Source organism: Labrus bergylta, chromosome 9, assembly GCF_963930695.1.
Source record: "Labrus bergylta chromosome 9, fLabBer1.1, whole genome shotgun sequence".
In the NCBI taxonomy this organism is placed as follows: domain Eukaryota; kingdom Metazoa; phylum Chordata; class Actinopteri; order Labriformes; family Labridae; genus Labrus; species Labrus bergylta.
Genome location: NC_089203.1, coordinates 19,529,421 through 19,556,369, shown reverse-complemented (window position 1 = coordinate 19,556,369; position 26,949 = coordinate 19,529,421). Strand labels below are relative to the sequence as shown.

Here is a 26,949-nt window from a genome sequence, read left to right as displayed (position 1 = left end):
ACATCCCTGTGACTCAACATCCAGACGGCATGACTATCGGCAGTTTCTATTTTACTAGGAGTCCACTCAGAAATCTCGGCTTCTCCTTGTTATATATAGTACGCAATTCAGCATACAACATTTCCACATTAAATTGTCTCCAAAAACAAATCAGTCGGCCCATTAGCGAAGTTGGAAAAAATGTATAATTTCTTATCAAAGTGACAGCGACCCTTGAATACACATTACTTATAGAATCACTTTAAGGTAAATCATGAAGACAAAAGGCTAAATGACTAAAAAGTCAAATTAGGAAGTCCACAGGTGTAATAAAAAAAATCACTAACGATGGCTCTGCAGTGTGTGGAGATTGACAATGTGCCTGAAGCAGCCGAGTGCCGGTCAAATGGACTCCCGCTATCATTAATGATGATGACACATCACCATTTCCTTACCCTGTGCGTCGTTTAAAAATGTATATGGTAAAAAGAAAAAAAAGGGCCTGCATGCTGTTAACAGAATTCAATATCAAGGAACCAGTTTCGTAAGCGGCACCAATGTATCTTTAATACAAATTCAATGAGCAATATATCAGTACAACTATATTTGAATAAATGAAATGATTGTAAGAAAGAGACTTTTTCACCACATTAATTGTCCAGCACTTTGAAAAAATACAGTTTTTCATAACATCATGACAAAAAATTTGCCCCCAAGAAAAACCAAAATCATTACATCATCATTGGACACTTTTATTAGAGAACATAATTCATATTTAAATTCAGCAACAAAGACCAGCAAGTGTGATCGTGTTAACCATTGTAAACCATGCAGACTAGTAAAAAGGTGGTTTGAATGGTTGAGCCCTCTTGGTCTGTTTTCAATGTTCACCTACCATCTTCCCATGACAATGATCAATGTATTTTCTTGAAGTAAGCTTGTTTTTTTTTATGGCTTATATCACTTTGCGGCGTTTGAGGATGTTTAGGATGCAACTGCAGCAACAGGATTTGGACACCAGAGACCGCTGTTCGCATCATGACTCAAAAGTGTGGTTAGGTTAAGGCTAAATATTTACTTTGGTTAAGGGTTAGGGAGAGCTGTATTACTGGTCACTGTTGGCTTTAGTAATTATGCAGAAAACAGTGAAATTCACTGACTGTTGTCTGCTGCGGTTTGATATGGAAAACAGTAGAATTCTTGCTAAGAGTTCTTGTTGCTGCAAATATGTAATAAGCATAAATAAATGAATGCTGTGATAGAAGAGGGCTCTGACAAAGGACTTACTTTTTGTTTGTGGACTTATTTTCAGTGCTTGGTGGTACATTTGAGATAAACTGTATTATATACCTGGTTTGATCAAACTGAATTTGAAGCCACTTGACTTCAGGTGTTTTTTAAACCAGCCAGGACTTTAAAAGGACTAGAAGCAAAAGGACACAATGTTCGCCAGTGTGACAGTCTAAGCTGCTGCCCACCTCAATCTATCACTGGGCTGCCTGTGGCTCCCAGGAGGCCAATGCACTGTGCAGCCCCCACACCACCTTGTCCCCTGCACCTCCCACCACCCGCCTCCGCTGCCGTCTCCACCTCGCCGTGAGTGACAGGCATCTCGTTCCGCCTGACTGGAGCCTCTATCTCCTTACGCTCAAGGACAACGAAGAGGACATATTGTCATCAACTCATCTCTCTCATTCCCACGGCCACCTCCTCCATAGATGCATGTATGCACATGCTCTCTCTCTCCCCACAAACACACACACACACACACACACTCTAGCCTACCAACTGCGACCCACTCACCTGTAACAACATCTATGTGACCTTTGCTTAATGCCTTCGGGTGCCACACCAGAACCTATTCGCACAAACAACCTGCAGGTCTGGCTGTGCCTGCCGCTTCTCATTCACTCCTTCCACTGTGAGTCTGTGTTTGAAACCATGGAGGTGGTGGGGGCTGTTAAGAACCACTTCAGACAGAAACCTTGAACGGAGGAAATAAACAAGGCATTGTCTGTGAAGGCTTTCCACACAGATCGCTTCACAGTCAGGAGCTCATATGGCTCCCTAGCAGTGGAGATCTGAATTCTTAATCTTGTACTGTACACTAGTCTGAGGCATCTTGTGATGAAAGAAAAGGAAAGAAAAGCTGTTCCAGAGGGAGAACTATCCTAAGAAGTAGAAGACGCACTTTTCGAAAACATAACAAGGTTCGATTTGCAGTAACGTTTCTTTGGCTTCAATGTGCATTTCGCTACAGTGAAAGGTTATTGGCAATGTAACCCTTAAGTGTTCAAGTGAAGCACTAGGATTTGAAAATAATAACATCCAGACATCATTGTTGTTGCAGCTCTGCAGGCTTATGAACTATCCTTTCTCATTCCTGTGAGTTAGCTCTATACTTCAGCCTGCTGTTGGAAGTTGTAACACTGGGGAAACAACAGGAAGTGGACTTGAACTCCGGATAAGAGTTTGTTACTTATTCCCTCAGTAGGTAACTTCACATTTTGACAGGAAAGTCTTTAGGATTTCGGGAACATCAGTTATTAGGTATCATTCAATTTGATTTCAGTGAGCAGAAATAATTTTCAGAACCGGAGAGTTTCTTCTAAAAAAAAAAGTGTTGTTAGAAGTCTAAGGCAGGAAATAATGCACTACAGTGCAGTTAATCTGAATTTTCATAATAGTAATGACAAAATGGCTAATAATTCTAAATTGACTGCATTTTCTGTCACTTATACTAGCCAACTAGACGTTTTTGACACTGCCCACATCATCTTTCAGCAGCAGCAGCTGTGATAAACCCACTGAACACTACCAGCAATACTTAAAATATCAGGCAGACAATGTTAGTGAGTCAAAAAAGAAGATAGTCTGGCATACAATTGGACTTTCTATGGAAATAATTGAACTCCAGTAAGAAATTTAAGTCCTTCAGTCAGGTGGCCGAAACAGATAAATATGCACTCTGTGGTTAGGAAAGCATCAGTCTTTTTTGAGACTTGAAAACTCTCTTAATAATTTCAATAACTGTAACAGAGGTATGCAAGCACATATTGATCATGAAGAGACTCCTTCATTTCCTTTTGATGCGTTTCAAAATCTAATTCAACAATGAGGCGACCTTTTAAAATCACTTGTAATGTGAACATTTTTAACTTTTGCACACACTTGCATGTTTTGGAAAATTAATACATTTTGGAAACATTCCAAATTCAAAACAGTTTCTTTTGACATTAAAACCTGCAGAGTTCATATTGATCAGCCCATGTTGTGATCAAGAAAGCAAAGAGTGTAACATAAATTTGATATTTTCCTTTGAGCTGGCCTTGTATCTCCCAGTTCAGTGTCATATGAGAAGCTAATTAACTTTCACAGCATTTGTTTTTTTTAAAAGGTTTTGCAGCCCAGTGACAGTTTCTGTAGATTTGTTTTTTGGGAAATTGTACAAAATAAGTAAATTATGAGAAACAAAGTCACCTCCGAAATATCCCATTGCATATTTTTAGACATAAATGTGCAAGGGAAATAATGAGAATCGGCACAAAAACAAATTAGAGCCATCAATGGCATTACAATGAGGCAAAATATGTTGTTGTTTCCCAAAACCCTCCCCTTTGTTGGAGAGTAAATCACACTGCTAGTTTCCTGATGTACTCAAGCATCTAGAACTATCCCAAACAGCCATATAGAGGCTATTCATTTCTATTTTCAGCATGCCAATTATGGTGCACAGCAGCAGCTTTGGGTATTGAGCCAGTTGAAGTCAAACTGTTGTAATACATTATTATCTATTTCAACCTGGTGCGGTGGGTAGATTCTCACGGCTGGATTTTCATCAAAAGTGATAGCCTGCTGAAAATGTAATTCACTGTTTTAGTATAAATCAATAAGCCTGCCGATTCTATTCCCCCACTCCACCTTTATGTTAATATAAAAGAAATGCTCAAATAGAACTTTAATTCACCACACAGACTTGCAGACTGTTTAAGAGCCCCAATTTGGTCCATAACTGCTCAATTGACACTTAAATTTCAGGCCCATCTTAATTTGGCTTCTCCTGACGATTTGAAGTTCTTCTTCTCTTTGGAGCTGAGGCTACAGCGACCCATGATAATAGAGATTTATAGGTTAGAGCCATTCTAACAGTGATCTTCTATTAAGAATTATATCCCATTTGTACATTATTACTCTGTTCTCCCAGTGAAAAAAGGAAAGTCATCGCTATGCTGTACTAAGCAAAGAGATAGAAAACATGTTAAATACAGAACATGTTAGAGAGCACAGTGAGAGCTCATTATGTGTTAGAGGACATTCACATGTTTCTGATGAGGGATGTAAATCCTGATGGACTCCCATCCGACTGTATTCATTAATCATGCGTCTCATTGGCTAGGCTCTGATTTGCCGCTGAGACAGATGAAGATGAACTCAGCAATATATTTCTCATCATAACACAACCCTCACATAAATATTAATAGCATCTTTTCAGCTGGTGGGCATGAATCATTTTTCAGACGGGGAATTTTAAGAGCTACCCATGCGTGTCCGAGAACACTACACAAGCAAGCAGTTGTGATAAACAACACTGCTTTAAGGCAACAGTGAGGAGAAAGCTTGAACTGTTAAGGAGATTAAAAAGGTCTTTATTTTACTTTCTTTAGTCACATTCTATCAAACATTTTCTTACTGAACTTTACAGATTGTCAACTTAAATATTGTATATGCACATGGATGTTTCTTAATGTTAGACATATGTAGCTGATGTTGTGCAGCTGCCGAACACAAAGTCACACTTAGTTTAAAGGGATAGTTAAGACTTTTTGAAGCAGCATTGTATTAGGTACTTACATTATCTAACGATCCCTCCATCTCGGGCTTTTCCTGTGATTGTTATGGTCTAAAATGCCTGATTCAATGGCATCTTTTTGATATAGTAAATTGCTTGTCTGAGTGAACTATTTCTCTTCTGACAGTACTTCAGATAAATTGCTGTGTCAAGATGCCTAATACAATTGTAAAAATGTAATGAAACTCAAGTTTATTGCACTGAAAAAAATTATTTTGGACTGCACATGCACGTCACCTTTTCAAAAGTATACACGTGTGTAAAGAATAATGTTTTTTTTTTTCTTTCTGCGGTTCTACTAGTTTTTTGGGCCCCTGCGCTGATAGAAAATCACTGATAGGACACATTAGGTTTACTATCTCACTGTACAAATACTCTTTGAGATCAGCGCTGGCTCATATTTGTAAGGTAGCCTCTGGATTGACAGAAAGTTTGGAGAACCATTCTGATTGGTCAATGGTCCCAACACAAGGCACCAGGAATTTGCGAAGTCAAAAGTCCTACCTAACTGACATGAAGACATTGCTCCAAAGGAAAGGTTGTTTACTGAAAGATGAATTGGTGAAAATATATGAAAATAAAGTACACAATAATTGGATTTTTTTTTTAATATGAAAGACTTTTTTCAAGTGGCTAAGGAACATGGTACTTGTAAATCTATCTGCAGCAATACATAGCTTAGCTTCTGTGATGGAAATCCAGTCGGCTTCTCCAAACAGGGGCTGTGCTGACTTTTATCTTTTTGCTTCTTCTTATAGTACACTTACTATTGATAAGTATCACATACAGCTCCACTTCAAAAAAAGCCAACTCTATTTTTTAAGCCATACCAATGTTACAGTTTTACTTAGACGATGCTTTGTTCAAAACAACATACAGTACATCTAAGGGAAGTACAACACAAGCAAGGATCTAGGCAGGAAGAAACCACATCAATAAGTGCCAACAAACTGCTTCAACTTAGATCAGACACAGATCCCGACAGGCAGTGCACATACACAATGCACAGAACAAAATCAACAGCTTCCACAACAGTATCATCATCATCGACAGAGGAGAAAAGTCTAGCAAGAGACTTAGGGCCCTGTTTTGAAGGTAGGACCAGGCACCTTTTTTATTAGCGGAGCGTGTAGTGGGAGGGAGTGTAGACCCGGATGAGGGAGTTCAGGGAGGCAAAAAATGTTGTCTCTGTTTTGAAAGCAAGGAATGTGGTTTTGAATTGGAGTTATCAATATACTTGCACTAATGGATATATTAATTAAATTAATGTATTCATTTAAAGACCAATATGTCACGTCAAACCTGCCTAGACTCACCTAGTCTTAAAAATATGGAGATCAACTGAAGTCAATATGCACATTTTACATACATATGGATCGAACTGTTGGGTTTCCACAGGCATTTTTCAAGTGCACTTCCCAAAATAAGATTATCAGCCTATCTGCGTCAAAGACTGAGGAGACAGTTAAATTGTGAATACTTGCTACCTTTGAACATCCATCCATTCTCAATTATTTATATTCTTATTGTTTGTCAGCTCAATTGATCAAAAGAATAAAGTTAAATTCATACAATGTATTCAAGGTTGTATGCTTTTATGTGAAGCATATTAATCACAGTAAGTAAACTTTGTTTGGTAAACAAGAACACACTTATCCTGGTAAAAACAAGTCTTTCCACTCGGCAGTACACCTACGCAGTACCTAACAACAGACAGACAAGGCTGTCAATACAAATAAGAAGTAAAGAGTTGGGGCACTAGTTTAGCTCATATGGCAGAGTGGTTGCCAAGTGTATGCAAACCAAGTCTTTGCCTCAGCAGCACCAGCTTCTGTTCCCGCTCTTAGCTGTTTGCTGCATGTCATCACCCAATTCTCTATTACCGAATATTTTTCTGTCTCTTTGAAAAAAGGAGAGGAGAGAGTGATAATTAAACACAAGTTAACAAGCCTGCTTAATCTGAACTTCTGAATGTCTTAATAACAACAAGTACTTCAACCAATCTCACCACGAAGACACTCTAATACAACCCACAGGAGCTTAGGAGTGTTTTCTTTGTTAACAATCTGAAGTATAGAGGGCCTAACATCCCTGTATCACACATGTCCTTCCAAGACAAACGTATTAAATACAGGATTAATGTTGTGAAACATTTGATGTTGGTAAAGTTTATTCATTAAAAGTTTGGTTGTTGTAGAAGGTCTGTTAAGAAATTAAATTATGTTATGTATATTGATAAACCCGTAGTGCTTGGAATAGGTCAGTGTGACTTTTGGATTCAAATGGGGCTCGCCCATATGTTCCTCTTATTTTGCTTGACTCATCCATTGCCTACAACTGCTGCCCACATTTACTTTCTCATTATTCATTATCCCTCACCACACTTCCAATAGAGGTTGTATTTTTGTAAAGGATGGTCTCAGGATGTAAACGGCTGTTACAAATAACCCTAAGAATGTATTATTCAAAGAAGAAGTAAGAGAATGCAGTGTAAATATACTTCAAATTCCTCTAAAGTAGATATTTTGATTTTTTTTTTGGCAATGGCAGCCTCATAGTCAGACAGAATGACCATTTAATTTCTCACAATGTTTAGTCGGCTTTTTTGTCTGAAGCAAGTGACAACATTGATCCTATCGCTGAACGCTTGTTGCCATCTTTGTAGGACTTTGCTGTTAGAGTTATGTCTGTGTGAGACAAGAAGGTCCACATTCGAAAAAATGTAAGGGCCCTGATTCTTCTATCTTTGGACACACACAGCTGAGCACCACAACGTTGAAACACTGACAAAAAATTGGGCAGCAATTCCGAGGTCAGATCAGGCTGTTCCTATATAGCCTTACTCTGTAACACAAAGCAGTCTAAGGAACAATTGTGACTTTCAGTGGGTCATTTTGGGTGGACTGTTTTGACAGGCCTTTACTTTCCTTTGGCACAAAAGGCACAACAAGTACTGGCAATGATAAATACACCCATGAGTTGCTGATCTATTTGTCACAGCGATCTAAGGTTTTTTATGTCTTTGCAGCTGTACGATCATCAGTACAAAGCCGTGCTGGATGGTGTGGAGACAGACAGCATGATGGAGATTGACCCAGGTCAGCACATTGAGATCTTCAGAATGGGAAACGGGAGTGAGGAGGTTCTGGAGGTGCACGACTTCAAAAATGTAAGTAAAAGGTTAAACAGGCCATGAATGCTGTTCTTCTTCTCAGCGCTGTACTTGTGTCTCCTCCTCAGCAGAGAAAGGACAAGGATGTTCACATTCTGCCCTTTTCAAGCAGATGGTTGCCTTTTTTCTTCTTAACCAATATTTGCCACTCTCAATGAAAATGGTGACAAAAAAACATGGGAATAAACTCGGTGAGAGTACACAGGGGATTTTGTGTGTTTATGTGCACACACAGCAGCAGAAAGAAAGATTAGTCTCTTACTAAAAGACTGTTTTTCCTTTGCTAATAATATGCAGTAACTTCTTCGGAGTACAGAGACAAACACTACTAAGAATCCAGCTCTATTTGTTCCTCACACTTTTTTTTTCAACTGCAATTTTGTCTCCAGCAGAGCTCATTAACTTACCTTTTATTCCTAAATCCTAGTCGAGTGTGCAGGAGGTAACACATGCCGCACTTGGAGACAGAAGTGTGCTGCTTGACTGGGTAATGAATGCTCTTATTTTCGCACGATTATTTACTGTGAAATTTGGGATGCAAGGCTGGAAGTTACAGGAAGCACCTCATCCCAAAAACAAAAAACCTACGTTGAGTTGTTATTGTTTTTGTAACAATGGGCTTTGTGAATTTAAAATGGCTGTATGATGGAAAAAAACAAGCCAAGTGCTGGAAAACTTTACCCTCTGAAATCAATCCCTCTCTCTCTCACTAAATCCAACCTGTCTGTGTGTATGTGTCCCACACATGCACACACACACACACAAGCGCGCCTGTTGCTTGTTCCACTTCCTGTTAGTGAAGCACATCCCCTGAGGAGATTTTTTTTGATTCAGTGCTCCACCATGGAAGACTAAGAAACAAGCGAGTGAGCAGAGTAATTCAAACCTTATTGTGAGTAAGAAAGAAAAAGGGGGAAGAAAATCCACACAGAACTCACAATAGGGTGTACTAAGTGGTAGCTTATGCACCGATGTTAGAATAGATGTTTTTGAATAGAAAAAGGGCTGTTGCATGTTATTTCACAGACACTTCTGAAACAGTCTCCATCAAGCCTGAGGGCTGTGTGAAGAATGGAAAATGAGGGGGATTATGCCACCAGGATACCTTGTGGACCACAGGCGAAATGCATTCATTATTGTTTCAGTCCAATACCAAACTCATTTTTAACTAGAGAGAAATGGAAAACTGGAGACAGAGACATCCCGGGAGAGAGTCACAGTAAGACGAACCCACAATAAATATTCCCAGTGAACAAAAGAACATTTAAGAAAATTGGCCCTGAACCTGTGCTGGAATTTTAGCTCATAGAAAACAAATGGCTTTGATGTAACAGCAAAAAAAGAAAGAAGTTTATTAAGTTTAACTGTAAATGATACATTTGGAATACTGTTTTTGTGAGACAAAAAAACCTTGTTGACTTTTGTACGCGCTCTCCCTAAAGCCTCTTGACAAACAAGCCCTATTCACACTGCTGTTTGAAGAAACAATATTTACATCCCTGTGAGAAAAAGACGAGGTAATAGTCGCATGAACACCTTGATTTTTTTGTAAATGACATGACTATTTGAATATTTGAAACTCATGACCCATCCCTACTAACGAAGCAAAGGTTCATCCAACTAGCTAAAGAGTGAAAACCAAATGTCGTTATTGAATGCACCTTCACACATTTGTGGTACGAACAGTGTTTGGGTGTACTGAGCTTAACTGTGTTTAACTACATTAACCAGTAGCTTGCTGGTATTTTCATATATCCAAGAGGTTAAAGACTAAATAAAATGTTTGTGTTTTAAACGACTTAAACCACAAACAGTTTTGATCTTTTAATGGAGACGCAACACTTTCTCATTTCTAACCTATCATTTCTTCTCGATTGTAAAGCAATATTAGTAATTGCTATTCATAAGCAAATAATAAGAGATGTTGTTGTATGCTAAGTAAGCTTATTGAGTAATTGAGTTTTCTATGCACAGCTGTTCTCAGCTTTTCCACCAAACTTTTCCTTTTTGTAAAAAATACTATTCTGTACACTTTTATTCACTTTTTATTGTCTGCCTTCAGATCACCTTCAGCCATGAGGATGTGCTGGTAAGAGGGGAATTTCATGAAAAACGCTTACCTTTCCTTCTCCAGCTATACACTGAACCACATCCTTTTCTCAGAGCACATAACAGTGAAGCAAGAAATAAGACCCTCCAGCGTTCATTGGTTACAATCCAGTCCCTTAAAAATGTCAATGATGTTTATAGTGTCAATGCATTGACCAAGCTAACATGTAATGACACAGTTTGACACATGTAGTGCCATCATGTCTCTGGTTGTTTATTCACAGGAGCTGAAAGATTCATGTGGTGACATGTTCTCTATTCTGTTGATTAGATGCAGATGAGCATCTTGCATATGGATTTATTAAAATGACATTGTTTTTCCATTTCTCAAGCCTGTTTAAATGTGTCCTTTTATTTTCTAATCGTCCAACCCCACCAATCACAATATCTCATCACAGCATCGTCCCTTCCTCTTGTGCTGCAGCTCACCAATTCAGCAGACCCAAATTAAACAGAGACCCATCACAATAAAGTGTGGCACAAACATTATGCTTTTGTGCTTGAGACCATTATTGCCCCATCCTTTTTTCCGCGCCGATGAAATTACACCCAGTAGATTATGACAGGCATCACTTTGTATCATGTCTTGTGCTGCTGGTATCTGGTTCTCAGAGTGACAGCTCCACAGAAAACGTAGAAACAGCAACCACATGGTCAAGTTAACCAATTCAAAGGAGACGTCATTGCAATCACTGTGTTACTGTAATTAAATTTAGATTGAATCAAGTCCATTTTCATGCTTCTGCTCATATAATTCCAGCTGATACAATTTAAAAGCCGCCGTGGCAGATGTAGATCCTGCCGTCTGTTCTAATACGGTGTGCTGAATGAGCAGTGCTACTCTGCAGAAAATAAATTGGATACAATCTGATCAAGTGAAAGTCTTTCAGACTTATTCCGGCTGAATATCTTAGATTAACATAGAATGGCAGCAAGAGAGAATTAACTGATCCTTCTTGTCTATTGAGGCTCAGTGTGTCACGCTGAATAGACCTACAGTCCACATGGCGGAGGATCATCAGTGGAGCTGAAGAGAGTGACTCCACACTTGACTGCGCAGATTAAGAGAGTGACAGGGACCTATGACTGCCTAATTCAATGGGGCCACTCTCTGTAGAAAACACTTCATTCTCAACAATGTCGCTCGGCTCTCCTGTGCCATCCATCCTCCTATAAAGTATTATATATCCAGGTTGAAACACCCCCGCTCTTTTTACTACCATTCAACTAGTAGATAGATGTAAAGTAAGGTCAGTGTTACAGGGGCCAAGCAGCCATCGATTTTATACCACACTTAATGAAAAAAAAACAACACACCTCTTCTCCCTAATTAGATTTTAACTCCTTTCACTTTTTAACTGCTTTGATTATCAGCAAAAACATGAGGGTCTTAAAATGGTTTCCCCAGTTACAGGATATCCACATCACAGAGTGATAATGAATCATACATTCTTCTGAATTTCTGTTTTTTTCATATTTTTTTTTCTTTTTCCAAAGGGAATCACTGGGATCCGGTTTGCTGAACATCAGAGGTGCTACATCAGGACCCAAACCAGGAAGCTGCCCGTAGTGGCAGAGACGGAAGCTGAGCACACAGAGTTAGTGGTGAGTCTCCTCCCACAGCTGTCTGTAGCTCCGACTCTCTGTAGTCCTGCAGAGGCTGTCATGCATATTGTCGGGCGATAACCAGAGTAGAGCACTAAGAGCACCACACAAATCCTCAGCCTGTCCATCTTATTCTGTCTCCCCCGCCCCTCTCACTGAAGAATAAACTAGGGTTTGCGGTGCCTGTGAAACCGTCAGAAAGATGTCCACAAACCCGTAGCCTCTTTATGGCTCACATCAAATGGTGTTTGCTGTCAGTCTTGAGCCAATATTAAATTTTAATCATGTCCTCCAAAGGCTCTACCCAAATAGCCTAAAGGGGGAAGGGTGCAAGAGCGGTCTGAGTGAGAGGCAAGCCATTAAAACCGTATTTTTTAAAGAAGGATTTCTTTGTAGAATTCACAAGGCTGCCTCTCTAAGTTTTGAGTGATTCATTTTTACTTCTCTGCTTTCCTACAGTCATATGTGAACTTCTGTATAAGGGGAAGGAGTGGAGATATTCAATCAATCAAAATTCCCAATTTTTCTGTGTCACAGTGCAATTCACTGAGTGGGCTGTATGTTCAAAGAGAAAATCCCACTCTCAAATGTGTCTTCTGCTTGCATGCTCTCATTTACATTTCACATTGTAGCTGGGAAGAAATACAGTAGCTGGCAAATATCTGACGCTTCCGACGTGCGGCTTCATTTTAAAAACAGAATAAACCGATTGCCAGTCGAAGCGAAACCCAGACTCAGTTTTAACTTTAAGAACACAAGCTGTTACACCCCAAAAAAACCAAACACTTTTTTTTTTCCTCCACTCATCTTCATAATGTCTGATCCACGTTTACACATACTAATTGCCCAGGCAGGACCATATGTCCTTGCCATATCAGTCTTTTTTTGTGCGCTGTGAAGCCTAATTGGCTTAATTCACAGCTCCAAAATGAATCATGATGGGCCAAGAAAGTGACAGTTACGGAAGCACTATTCAGGACTTAAATGAGCAAATTTACAAAAACTTTACACCATGATCAATAAATTAACAATACAAAATAAATTGATAAGAAGTTGTCTCCATTGGATTCTTCTAATCAGTCTAATCAATCATTTATCAGTCCTACACTGCCACAGGCTTGCTAAATAAGATCAATGTTGATAAGACTAAATAGTGATAACCAGCCAGCCAAACCTGCAAACTTGTGTCTCAAAAAACTTGTTTTATACTCTACTTATGGTTAAAAATAAAATCATAATTGCATGAATCATATTCCCATGCAACCTTAATGGATTGAATGTATGGCCCACTAGACGTAAGGAGCTGGCAATTGGGAATATGTTGGCGATAAAGTGTCAGGTTATAATACCAGTGCTCAAGCTATGCATCCCAACTCTCCCATTAATATTTCCAGTCCAAAGGTAAAAGGAACTGGTCAGGAAAAAAAAGGATCCGAATGCAGACGGGTACCACTATGGGCCCAGGTGCTGATACAGATTCCAGTTTTCGGGGTATAGAGGTTAGAAATTTGTGCATGAATAAACTTTGACAATCTGGAAGGGAAATTAAGTTGAAATGTGCCTTTATCAATGCTGCAGGGCTGATGATGGAGACAAAGTCCTTAAAATACAAAATAATAAAGCACTGTAGTTTGAGAAAGCAGGGGTAAATGTTGTTTATATGAATGTTTCTGAAGTGCACTGCAATTTCTATGGTCTTACTGTAACACAGTTCTGAGCCCCTGAAAGATGAATACACTTTAGGCAGAGGGCCAACTTCTGTAGTGACATTGATCTTCTCAACTCCACCTTTATAAAGGAAATCAAATTATTGTATTGTAAAACTGTCAAACTAATAATTGGATTATTGTGTTTACAATACTGTGCAAATGGCACACAATATTCTCCCACCTATTCAATCGCTAAAGAGAGTCACTTCATTGTCTAAATTCTCCTTTTTTTTACTAAAGTGCCCTTCTATTTCTTGTTTTCTGGAAGGGATGTTTTCACCAACCAAACACTGACTTGCACAAGAGGAACACAGAAAATATCAAAGAGGCCATATGAAGGTTATAAGCCATGACCTTGGTGACCAGTGACCCATGATCCATTCTCATTGTAAATCCACCCACATGTGACCCTGAAAAAGATGAGCACAAGTTCCTCCTCAGGTGGTGAGACACGTGAAGCTCATAGGGGTTAAAGCCAAGCACTAATGGTTCCAAGCTTAACCCAGCCACAGGCTTTCAGTAAAGAAGGCTCAGAGGTTTGAGAGCCGAGGTATGAAAAAACAAAGGCAAAAATTGTGGAAAAACTGCAAGCGGCTGATAAGGAAATGCAGCCCTGTGAGAGAAAACCAGGTGAAAAACATGGATTGTTTGGCAGCCCCCCCCCCCCACCCCCCATTTTCTATTTGCCTCCTCTATAAAATGTCTGAGGAGTAATCCCTTAGCTTCATTCCAGTTTCCCCAGCCTGACACAGAAACCACCATCTGCCTCCTTCACAACCTTTAACATTGTCAAAGGATGCTGCTTGCTCCATTAAACACCACAGCCACAGCCACTTAATATGGATGACCAAAGCTTGCCCAGCGTCTCGAAAAAACCTCCCACTCAGACGACAACTTCCAACTGAGAAAACAGGACTCTGAAGAAGCATGCTACTAGTGATGCTGAGAATTGGTTGAATGCCAACGTTGGCTGTTGTCTAGCAGTATGGGTTATCGAATGTTAATTGATACTTGTTAAATGTCACTGTAAATGTTGTAACTACGCCCTTCATTGCCCTTAAAAATGTGCCAGCATTTTGTTTAGGAACTTGCTTGAATATGGGTGTAAATTAAACTGGTACGTAATTAACCCCTACTGCCTGTGTTATGTGCAGCTTGGGAAAGCACTTTGGTATCATGAGAAAATCTTTGTTGATCTCTGGCAAACACTGCACCACTTTACACAATGTGTCATGTAGACAGTGTTTCCCCCTTCGGGACACAGTGGCAGGAGAGGGTAAATTCATTAACTACAGCACAACTGGTGTATAATTAAGTTGTGCACTGTAGGCGGAAAGCATATATACACCAGGAGCGGGCAGCCCAAAATGAATTACCATCATTCCCAAGGTACAATACTTGATAAAAAGTTGCTTGTGTCCTAATATATCATTTGTCAATATCAAAATAGAAAAGCCATTCAGGAGTGAGTGTAAACTGTAGGACTGTAATCATGTTGTCTTTGTGCTTGTCAACTGGCATTTAGAAATCCCTGCCCCATGCTAAAATGCTGACCTTTACCATATCCCCCCCCTCCCCCATTCCCCCTCCAGGCTCTCTCCTTCAAGTTATTGGAGCCGTTTCTCAGCTGTAAAGTCAAAGTCATGTTGTGAGCCCCTGTCGTGACCTCCATTTACTTTCCAGAGAAGACACACTAGGCTTGGCTTAAGAGGTCCAATTAGAGAGTGCAGTTTGTGTTCCTCGAGGTTGATTTTAATTTCTGCATCCACGGGAAGGTTCAGAGCTCCAATTTAATGCCGGAATACCCCCTATGCTTTACAGTACCACCAAAAACAGTCCTCCCAATCATCATTAGTCTACTGGCCGCTCCTTAGAATTAGGCAAAATTGTGTCACCTGCTGTGCCAGAAAACACAATCTTTAATGTGACAAAGTTAGCTTTTTATTTCTCTCTGCAGGTCACAACTGTGTGGCACAGTGACAAATAAGAAGCAGCATGGAAAGCAAAACTGTAATTCAAGTGAGAGTGACAGGGGTGAATGTGAGGGAGGGGGCACGACCCGTTATAAATGATTCTCACTCCCACTATAGCCCCGGGATTCTGCGTCAAGCTTAACTAATGTGCAATTAAGCCTTAGACTGGGAGAAAATCACCTTGTAAAAACATTTGTCAAGTGAACTGTTGTTCTGTTCTGGGCTGCTAATTAACAAGGGAATGGAAAGAAGGGTTTGTTTGTGTGTGTATTTACATATACATGAAGAAAATAAATATCTTCGCTGTTAGGGGAGAGCATTACCAAATCCCCTTCATATGTCTCTATTAGACAGCACTGACATGTAGTCCCTATCATTAAGCAATAATAGTTTACTTTACAGCTCATGAACTACAGTATCAACAAATTAAGCCCTCTGATAATGCTGGGTGCCAAGCAAAGCATTGTTGTGGAGGGGGGAGGGAGGGGAAGTGGGACGAGGGAGGAGAATGAAAGGCTTTATTGTGTCTGTCACATTAAACGATATTGCAGCCACACTCAGAGTAATGAAGACCACTTCTAAAGTCATTTAAAAGTCAAATCATCACTGTCTGTGAATTTCAATGATGTATAATAGAAAGAGCGTGCCGCAGGCTTGAGAAGGAGAGAGAGGGAAAAGGGAGGCGAGTCAGGGCAGGGGGAGTCAGGAGTCAGGAAGTTGCCACCCTCTCTTGAGGATAGAAAGAAGATGGATAAAACGATGAGGGTGGAGCTGCTGCATGGCTCGGGGGGTGGAGAGGGTAAATGCAGGACAGTACTTAATGTGGGGCCTGAATATTTTGCAGGCTCTGACATGCCATGTTTCTCTTGTATATGTGTGTGTGTGTGTATTTGTGGTGTTTTCGAGCAGGTAGATGAGACCAAGGCTATGGATACAAAGATGGACAACTCCGAAGTGTGGGTTCCTGCTGAGGAGCCCATCGTTAACCCAGCCTTCCTCTTTGACTCTAAGATCTGGGAGATTTGCCAGGAGCTTCCCATCCATTGGATCCATCCCTCGCCCCTCAGCGGTGAGAGCAGGGGGCCCCTTGGCCTCTAAATGTAGACTGTTAACACTTTCGCTGGATGGCAAACTCCAAGGCTGCATGAATGTCTGAAGAGACCTGTAGCCCCCCCCCCCCCCCCCAGCCCTGGCTCCAGTCAGTGTGTTTGAATAGTTGTGCGACTAGAGGTCGGTGGTTTAAGATGCGCTCAGATGTGTAAGCAATTACTAATACTATATATGCTGTGTTGAAGTCTATACACACAACTACTAAAACTCACTCTATATTTATTCTACAGAAGGGAGAAGAAAAATGAATATAAAGTGAGGTGGATTAAAGGGAACATACCAACACACAGTTGATCAAGTCCAGGGTGATAAAACTCAAGGCTTAAGTTGAATTGAAAAACAGATTATTGCCTGAAACTCTTAAGGGAGAAAATTAGATTTTAGAAGTCAGTATGTACAAAATGCATCAAGCAGAAACAAGAATGAAGCTGTGACTGAAACCTCCGAGTGGTCATTCTCAAAGCTGGTCGACATAAAACTTAAAACACAGTTCAATAGACAAAATCCTGGAAAAACATGTGACAAGTTGATTTGTAGTTGTCTTTACAAGTGTTTTACAAAAGGTTATGAAATAATTGGCTTATTACAAACAGTAGAGGGCTCAAGTGATATTAAATCTTTCTTATCACGGTGAGTTTTCTAAAGTGTTTCACAAATTTGCAGCTCCTGAGAGAAACCAAAAGTACTAAATAATGGGGATCTTTTTTTTTTTAATGTTACCTTGTTCTGCCAAATATATAAAACCAGTTGAGTTTTCCTCAAGCTTTAAGACACTAAGACATTTAGGGCTCATTAAAAGAGAAAAAATACTCCGTGAGATGAGGATAAAGTAACTCGGAAAAACAGATACATGAAGTAGAAAGTAAAATTAGTCTTTGAAGGGGTTTTTTTCTCACCAGGTTGTGTAGGCTTTACTAATTAGGATCTGTGGAAAGTGATTTGTGTGTTAGTAACACAACAGCAACAACATCATTGTTCGACAGAAGCATTAAAACGCTTGGAATGAATTCCGGCGTATTTTTCCTGAATGTGAGTAATTAACATCAAGCCAAGGAGAAAACTGAGAGCATGAGCCAAAAATTTAATCCAAGAGCTTTCTCACTTTGCTTCAAACAATGGATATAACTGTAACAAGCACATACACATCTCCTGTCCTGAACTGCAGATGCTGAGGAGGAAAACGTAGACGCGCCCGACGTGGAGGTCACAGGTCAGCGTTTCGCCCGAGACGTCCTGGACCACCCTGCAGTGAACGACTATGTAAGTGGGACCTCACCATTAGATACAGTGAAGCCACTTCAATCAGCCCCAGCTCTGCCTCGACTCTTTCTGCATATAAATCGCTCACTAATTGATGTTAAAACTGACTTTGTGCACCAGAGGGCATAGCAATTGCTCTATATATCTGTTTAAGTAAGGCCAGTTCATTGAAGACTCCCTTAATGTCTTTCCATTAATTGAGAGGAATATCCAGCCTTTCAAAGGCAGCAACTTGTGCCTACAGCACACCATATTTCCTTTTTTCACTCCCTTTTTTTCCGCGACGCTGCACAAAGGGGCTCTCTCAAGGTCACTCACTGCTGCACAGATAAGTTACATTTATTAATACTGCTCTAATTATCAAAGCGTATCAAATAAATGGAAAGGCCAAGTGGCATATTTTTGGTGTGCTGCATGTAAACCACACAGTGCTTTATGGGTAATTATCCCCTAACTGTGAGGAAAAACCGTATAAAGCTGGATTTTACATAGGAATTATGCACTTGAACACAAAAAAAAAAAAAAATAGCAGTTGCACACTAAAGATACAGGAACATATAAGGGTGCAAGTTATCTGTCCCACATATACAGCACTGACCAGTCAGTAGCCACTAAATCTAAAATTCAAGGGTAATGAGTCGATCTCCTTAGAGCTGTGTAAAACAGACACATAGAGAAATGAGACATCCTATATGGTTGACATTTATCATGCCTGTCCCAGAAACACCTTCTCCCCCCGTCTTCTGCAGCGAGAGATGCCGCACTATGCAATTAAAACATACCAGGGTAGGATGAAAAACCTGTCTCTCCTTTTTCTGCATCTATCGGCCTTGTTATGCATACCGCTGCAATCCATTCCAGCAGCACATCCAGACTCTGTTTGTGGGCCTGGCGATAACAAAGGCCTTTGTGGCCAAGCAGAGGGCATGCAGCAGTCTGTAATTGGGAGGCTGCACTCTCATTCATTCCAGCATGATGCCACATGTGTTAGCCAAACCTTTTCTTTTGAACTTGCTTGTTTTTTAAACTTCTTTCAGATCTCATGTAAATTTGCACACTGTCAGAAATCTACCACACTCGGTCTGCTACTCATACTATTGCCCCGCCTATACCGGTTGCCTTTTCATCCATCATGCTCTCACACAGGACACATAAAAAAACACACACACATTCACTTCATCTGTTTCATAAGTCTGGATTTCAGTGTCACGTCTTTGTAAAGCAGAATAATTGCCTGAGTTCTGGTGACAGAGGCTGAGAGATATATGAAAGTGACCTTTGCCACGGCTGCCTTGTCAGAGAGCAGCATGTATAAGCGGTGGCCCTGGAAATTTCAAACTGAATAACTACCATCTGACAAGGATGAAGGGATGATGCCACTGTCCTTGACCCATAAAGCAGGGATCGGCTTCCAATATGAATTGACCCCACGTACACAACCGCAAACACATGTTTGCTGTGTTTTCAGCCAGGGACTCTTGTAGCATCCTTACAAACCTTTGGCAGCCCCCGCTCGGGGTCAGGCTGCATTAAAGAGTTGCAGAAAGCTGAAGGATTTCAATCCATGAATGCCTGATCTGTTTGTGCCTCCGGAGAAATCTTTACACAGCAGCTAAAGCTCCTTATCACTTTGGTAAACCGGCAGAGTTTACTGAAATACATGACTATCTCCTTATTCAATTACATTACATTCCGCCTCACTGTAGAGGCCCACTAGTTGAAAATCAGAGATCAGACCAGAAATTCTCATATGATGCACTGTCCTGTGTTTCTACATAAAAAAACCTTATTGAATACAAAGCAGGCTATGAAACAGAAATGTTATCTCTGCTGTTTTGATCCCGGAATGAATGTGCTGAGCACTCTGCTATGAGATTTAATAACACATCCAGGCATGTGCTTCAAGCTCATGAAGAGCGCTGATCAGTGTGTGTGAAATAACACCAACAAGTGTGGAGATTAGAGGAGCCGCACTTTGATTCATTACATCTTATTGAATGACTGACGCAGTCTGCTACTCTGCAGACTCATTCATATCCACTGCTTCATATTATGCACAGAGGTGTCTGAGTTTGTGTGCGTGTTTGCATACGTGAGCCCAAGTGTGTGATGAAATCAGATGCAGCAAGGGGGTAATGGCTTTTACTCTTCATTAATGCTGCTTGTTTTTGAGTGACTGCCTCAGATTTCCCAAGGTGAACCATTCTTATCACCGCAGCATCCCACTAGAGACGCCAACTCAAAGCCAGAGTGATTAATATGTACCTGCCGTTTTAAAAGGATAGCTCTGATTAATTGTCTTTTAAGGTACAATGCTGCCTATTGGCTGTTTGTTTCGATAAACGCTGCATCATTTGAATAAAATATTTTCTTCATTTTCCGGAGACGAAGCTTCAGCTTTTGAAACATTCAGTTTCGGGCTGTGAGGAGCAGATAAGATTATCTTGGTCCATTGACAGCCTTCCTGTTGTTTCCCTGACAGATTGTTGCCTGGAAGCTTGTGACCTGAAACTTGACAGAAACAATAAATCATTAAAAAGCCTACCTGTGCTTGTCATAGTAATAAATAAAACATCCCTGATATCATCTGTCCCACCCTTTCTGTGTGTTTTAAGTATGGTGCACAAGTGTGTAATTTCACCCACTTTATCATAGCTCATGTCAAAAGCATGGTGCGCTTACTAAGGATTCATGCTTACAGTCAGGAGAGGCAGCAGAGACATGTGAACGGGGGAAAATGAAGATGCTGGATTATTTATTGCAGGTATGCATATTTTTTTAGAAAAAAAACAACAGTATCCAATAAAATGACGACAACAAATATTATCATATCACCCTGGTACATAATAACAAGGCATCACAAAGTGAACTCGTGAGGACCAATGAATCCCGTACATAACCTTTGAAAAAAAGATTTGTACAAAGAGTAACTAAAAACATCACAAATAACCACAAACCTAATTTAACTCAACAGTTTAAGCATATCTGGATGTTATGGTAATGGTAGTTAATCTCACATTAAAATGAAAACAGCACTACACAGCTGCAGCTAACATTAGCCCGATCACAAAGCACATGACAGAAGTTAACTTTCAGCCAAAAATGTACAAACTTCACTTACAGTGTTTACAACGTGTTGATATAGTCCACTTCTAATCCTCCTGGTTTTCCTCATTGCCCTCACAGTATTTGCAAGTGCATGACCTCTTCCCACTTCAGTAATTAGCATCATTGCTAGAAATAGCACTCTCCCTTATTTCTGATTGAAAACGAAAGGAATGTGATCCATGATCAGCTGATTAACATCAAATTATTCTATTTCACCAAAATAATGTCAACACTTGCAGAGTCAGAGCTCCTAGATCAGTCACTGTTGGAGTGCAATCAAATGTGAAAGTATACAAACCGTCAAATCGCACAACAAGCTGCAATGGTCAAATGTCATTTTCCCTTTTGTCACTGTGTTGTTATTACTTAAAAAACATGTTTTTTTAATTTTCGTATGAATAGAAAACAAAGATTGAACTCATTTTTGTTGTTTCATGGAAAGCATGTTGTAAAAATAGCTTTTCAAAATAGCTTTAGTATTAGCAGGAGTAGCAGTAGTAGTAGAATTACAGCAGTAGCACACTTATGGGAATAGGAGAAAAAGAAGTAGAGTAGAGCTGGGGGGGGGGGCTCTGCTAGCCCGCCCCTTTTATTGGGGTACACAGAACCCTGCTAGCCCCTCCTCCTGCATGTTTTCTTAATACAAAATTAAGTAAACAAATGAAATGAGTCGTACACTGACTACCCACGGTATGCAGGAAAAAACAAATTCTCATACTAACTGTAGCGGGGGACTGGAAGGACTCAGCCATGTGCTCCTGTGGGTCCTGTCCTCTTAAACAATTCCCACACATTCTGTATTCCCATCAGTGGATGTGTTTTGTTCTGCACTACTGCATGTAGCTGACTCATTGAGAGAGTACTATTCTGATCTGGATATCACCAACAACTTCTGGCTGGATTGGAGCATTTTAACGAGACAGCGGCGGATGGTCTCTGAGGAATCATTTGCTAAAAGAGATTGAAATGTGGTCAAATGCATACTGAGGGGCAGTTGCTACTTCAAGTTGTGCGGTGAGTTAAGTGGCACTTCTCCGAACCCCATTTGGAGTTGCTCTTGATCAAAGGCATGGCACTCAGCCCCCATGAGTGTACATGGGCATGAACCATCCAGGCACAATGGAGAAATCCAAGGGCCATTAATTCAACCCAATTTACCTTTCGTTTGGGTTTCATTTGGCCCCTCTATAAATTCAGAGGCAGCCAGGAAGAGCAAATGAAAGAATCCTTGTTAGGCGATCATTACTCCACTAATTGCTTTAGGAATGTGCCGTGCACTTAAAGTCAAGGTCAGGGGGAGGGCGCCAAGACGTGGGGAGCTCTAATTTGAACGCTCTATTGGAGGAGGGGCTGTCATTTTGGCGCAGAATGTGGGCTCCGGTCGAGGGAGTTAAGAGGTCAGAGATGAAAGAAATAGTGTAATTATGCTGGTAACTACCAACATTAGAGACTCTTTGATTGAAGATAGCAGTGGTGGAGAGGCTGTAAATGCAGGATTCAGAGATGGGGCATTGTGCAGCCAGCCGGCAGTCGTGCTTCCTGCGGTATAATAGAAAAGGTCAAGGGTATTATATCATGTTTTATGCTCCTGCAGCTTAAATCACACTCGCTCACTCTCACTGCTATCTTGATCTCTTTGTCATAGCCATCAAGCATGGCACAACTTCGCATTTTCACACACATCAATTCTGATCTTTTCACTCCTGTTTGGCTTCTGCATCCTATATTCTGGAAAGCGAAGCAACCCCATCAATTTCGGCCCACCCCTCCTCTCGCTCCTCTTTGTCCTCTTCTTCTTCTTTTTTTTTTCTTGCCCTTGCCTCTGGGAGGACTGTCGCTGGTCATGTGTGTGATTGTAACCCTGCCCGCTCCTGTCTGTGTTCTCCCGCAGAGAGACGTCGGAATCGAGCTGGACAACCGTCTGGATGACCAGGGCTACTGCTGCCAGCACTGTCGCCGTGGTTACCGCTTCTGCCGCCGCTACCACGAGCCCCTGGGCGGCTTCAACCCATGGCCGTACTACTACCAAGGAGGCCGGGTCATCTGTCAGATTGTTATGCCGTGCAACTGGTGGATCGCCCGCATGCTGGGGAGGATCTGAGAGTGCCACTCCTTTCTGAGGTTTTAAAGTGTTTACGTGGTACTAGGTGTAGATCCTCTTTTTGATAAACACTTCAGACCACAAAGCGAAGCAGTCCATTGAACACAGTCATTATCCAATCTGAAGGTTGGCCCATTGAGTTTTAGTCATTCTAAATAGTCTCAAAGGCTTTTGAAGTGTTATTGGATTCTTTTTTAAAAGGCATTGGTTGTAAGCAGCTGTCTAATTTTCTTTGGTAATCTACCCACTTAGTAAACCCTGCTATTTGATTATGTTGAATGGGTGCAACTTAGTTTAAGGTGCCACCAGAAACTAATCTAGGCCTTAAAATTTCTCAGCCCTGTTTGTCCTTACTTTGTGAAGCATTCATATACTTTGTTTCATGAGTATAAGAAACGTGTTCTACTAATAAAGTTATGCATGAAAATGTACACAGAGTATACACCTTTACATGTCAATCTGATTGGTGGTTACAAATATCTCCATACTCACCAAAAGTTATTGAATTTGTCAATAAATGACACAATTTACCGACTAGTTATAGTAGTGTAGAATCTCCTGTATGAACACAAAAATCATGTTTAAACCACAAGAAAACTCTTTAAAGAGTCCAAAAAACATTTACAACGTATGCAATATACAGAAATAAAGATTAAAAAAAAGAGTACATTTTTATATAATTACAGGCCAGTTCAGAATAAGCAGAAGCTCTTGAAGACCAAGGCTTTGGATTTCTGTGACTGGCTCGTTGTAGCACAACAATGCTTTCATCTGTTTTTACTATCATGTTACACTAAGGAGGTACAGTTTAATTAAAGATGCACAGACCTCTTTGTGGTGTACTTTCTGTTATGTTATCCTCCATTGTTGTCTCTGTTGTTGCAATCCACAAAATGCTTCTGTTCAAACATTTTCCTTTCTTTGCCGAGGCGATTTTAATCTGTCACACCAACATCTCAATCTGTAGAGCTAAAATAACTCGTCAGATAACAACTTTGTCATCGGAATAACAAGGTGCATTTATGCCTGAGGGTATTCGAGTTATGTGAAACAGCAAAAACTAACACTTGTGCTTGTCATAGCTTTCTGAGAAGACTTCTGTATGTTTCATTATTTTTTTCCAATTAAAATTTCATTGTGTGAATAATCTCTGTTCGTATGAAACAATATGATTTCCTTGAAAGACACTTAACACCCTGGGGTGTTTGTGTGAAAGCTGATGTGGGTGTATGGGTTTGATTCTGACTCATGCCGTCCATACAATAGACTAAGCGCCTTCTCTCCCCTCCATCAGTCCCAATGCTCATTAGCAGACACATTAAGCATCAAATTACAAGAAATCAGACTAGAAAATATCGACATTTATGCTTTTTTTTTATTGTTTATGCTGTGTATCCTGAGACTCTCTAGTGTATCAGAGGCATAACAATGCATTGTTTTCTCTGCTCAGTATATCGTGATGACTCATGTTGGCTTCATGGTAATGATGTCAGTGATATCAGTAATATTTGGCAGCCAAATGGATTTTTGTGAAAAAGAAGGAAAACGTATTACTGTATGTAAATGTTTTATAGATATTCTCATAAATGGAGTTCAGACTGCAACCATATTGTTGTTTTGAAATCAATAATGTCAATTGCCCAAAGCAACATGTCAAATAAAAAGTGGTGGCATGAGTAAACAAATGCAATAATTGAAAACATACTTCAAATAAACTGACAAGTTTACAGCAAAGCCCCCAAGGCCATTCTCAAAAGTTCATAAAATCATTTATATATAATTCATTTCTCATTATCTCCTGCTTATCACATCCGTTAAATGCAGTGTGTATTAAAAATGATGCTCCCAGGGATGCAGGTGGTGATTTTTCCAGAGCTTTTGCACTCACAACAATTGGAAATAGTGCAAAGTGTCATTTTTTACAAGATTCTGTTAGTTGTCTATCAGGCGAGGACTCCAAGGACTCTGAGGACTCTTTTGTGTTGTCATGAGAGTAAATTGCCATGGAAGGCCTGAGAGTTGCGCTGAATGGGATGGCTCGCCCTGACTGGAGAGGCTGATACAGATATTACAGCCAGCTCCCTCAGAGATCCTTGTGCATAGTGGGAGACAGGTCCAATATTTTAACCATGAAAGTCAAGTTTTAAAGCACAAGACATCGCACAGTTAGAAATTAAAATCAACATGGAGACCCAGAAAGACCCTGGAGTTGCACCATTATGTTCACAATCCAGTTGCTGCACACACAAACAAAGCACAGCCATGTGTTTGTATCCAAAACACAAACCTCCAGAGGTCATTGAACGCCTCCTGAGGTAACCAGTTGCATCTAATCTCCAGCAAAAACAAACTCAACATCTTTTGAAGCTGTGTGCTTTCACTGTTCATGCTTTTCTTTCTATAAATATGTCTCATGATGCAAATAGTAAGATGTTGAGTAAATTTATGCAGCTTACTTCGTGAGATATTCCGTGATTGCATTTAAAGACCAATGCAAATATGTGGAGAGGACAGAAAAACAATGAAGTGTGAGGCTGTGGAGTGTGGCTTAAAAAAGATTTATTTTTTCCTTTGAAAATGTAAAAACTAGAAGTGCTCGTAATCATATGATCTTTGATTATTATCATAGAGGTTTTTAATATCCCTTATTTGCATTCCCACCAAGCATGATGGGGTTCAATGCTGTTTATGTTATATGTGCAGCTGTGAACTCCAGAATAAAAAGATGTATCATTTCAGATGCACAATGGTTCTCATGCATTTTGCACACTGTCTAGGAAAATCCTCCCCCTCCAGCGCTTGTTTATCGCTGTTTTGATGAAGAGAGAAAACCAGATCGACTCCTCTGCAGGGAAAACCGAGCATCTTACAGGTGAGCGCAGTTCAAAGGATTTTTTTTCCCCCTACCTGGCCTGAGGAATGGGCACTATCACTGAGACTCACATGTGAATTAATTCCTTTTATTACTGATCAAAAAAATGAGGAGGGGGAGACTTCACTCCCAGCTGCTTATTTTCATTTCAGATACTTCATTTAGATCCATGACTTGCTATTCTGGAGCGGAGGAGGGTGAAAACCAATGTATGAGGAGTGTCTCTATTTAGATTAGTAACCTGAAGGAATACTTGTCTCCCAATTCAGACTGAGGCTCAGGTTCTGCTGGAGGACATATGTATGACCAGTGCCATCTTGTGGGAAGAGGGCTGTACTGCAGCAAAATAAAACCACCTTGCTATTCTCCTTTTCTAAACTATTTTTATGGTTCTTCTTTTTTTTTTATAGCAATTTTAAACCAAGCTGCTCCTGCTGTTCTTAAATACTTCTATGAGCAAATCCTCAAATGTTAAAGTGTTCTATTTAAATGTAACCTTGGCTGCAGGTTATCCAGTTAAAAGCTGCATTTGCCATGAGACTATACTCATCATCTCCTCTCCTCTGTAATGTTGCAGTACGTCTGGCGCCCTGATGGTTAAATAAGCTCTCCCTGTACTCTTCCTGCTACAGGCTGGAGGCACAATAATGTCAGTCGTCATCCTTCAACTGCTCCTACTGTGAGAGGCAGCGTGGCCCAGCAGTAAACACTCGCACTGTGTCAGTGGCTGCAGGCGACACAGAAATAGCCCTCCTCTCCTAGGACCCGGCTCTCACTCCATCTTTCTGGGGTCTCTGACTCACCAAAGCAAAAGGAATAGCAGAGACATAGCAGCTGCTAGTAGCCTTTCATTATTTTAGTAATCCATAACAACCTCCACTTACCATATGGCAGGCGATCGATGAACCGCTGAACAGAAAAGCAAAGTGTCTGTGCGGATGTAATGGAGGGTTGTTTGTCATTCAATGTGGAAGTTGTGCGATTATTTCAGAGTCATTTCAAACTGTTTTCTGGTCTGGAAAAGTCTCAGGGAGATGTTTGCAGGACTGAAGGTTACAGTGGCGGCTGTGTCTGAACCTCTGGCCTTGTTGTGCTTTGTTAG

The 26,949-nt window shown here is 40.4% G+C and overlaps 1 protein-coding gene across 1 annotated transcript in view; it reads left to right on the top strand.

Annotated features, from left to right (window-relative positions):
• The window catches only part of tnmd (tenomodulin), a 44,172-nt gene extending 20,680 nt beyond the window's left edge, over positions 1-23,492 (top strand). The window contains exons 3-7 of the mRNA XM_020645447.3: positions 7,857-7,997; positions 11,607-11,714; positions 16,306-16,465; positions 17,672-17,766; positions 22,766-23,492. Coding sequence (XP_020501103.2) covers positions 7,857-7,997; positions 11,607-11,714; positions 16,306-16,465; positions 17,672-17,766; positions 22,766-22,975 — 714 coding nt within the window. The 3' untranslated portion in view covers positions 22,976-23,492. The remainder of the gene's footprint in view (positions 1-7,856; positions 7,998-11,606; positions 11,715-16,305; positions 16,466-17,671; positions 17,767-22,765) is intronic.
• Positions 23,493-26,949: the final 3,457 nt, after the last annotated feature.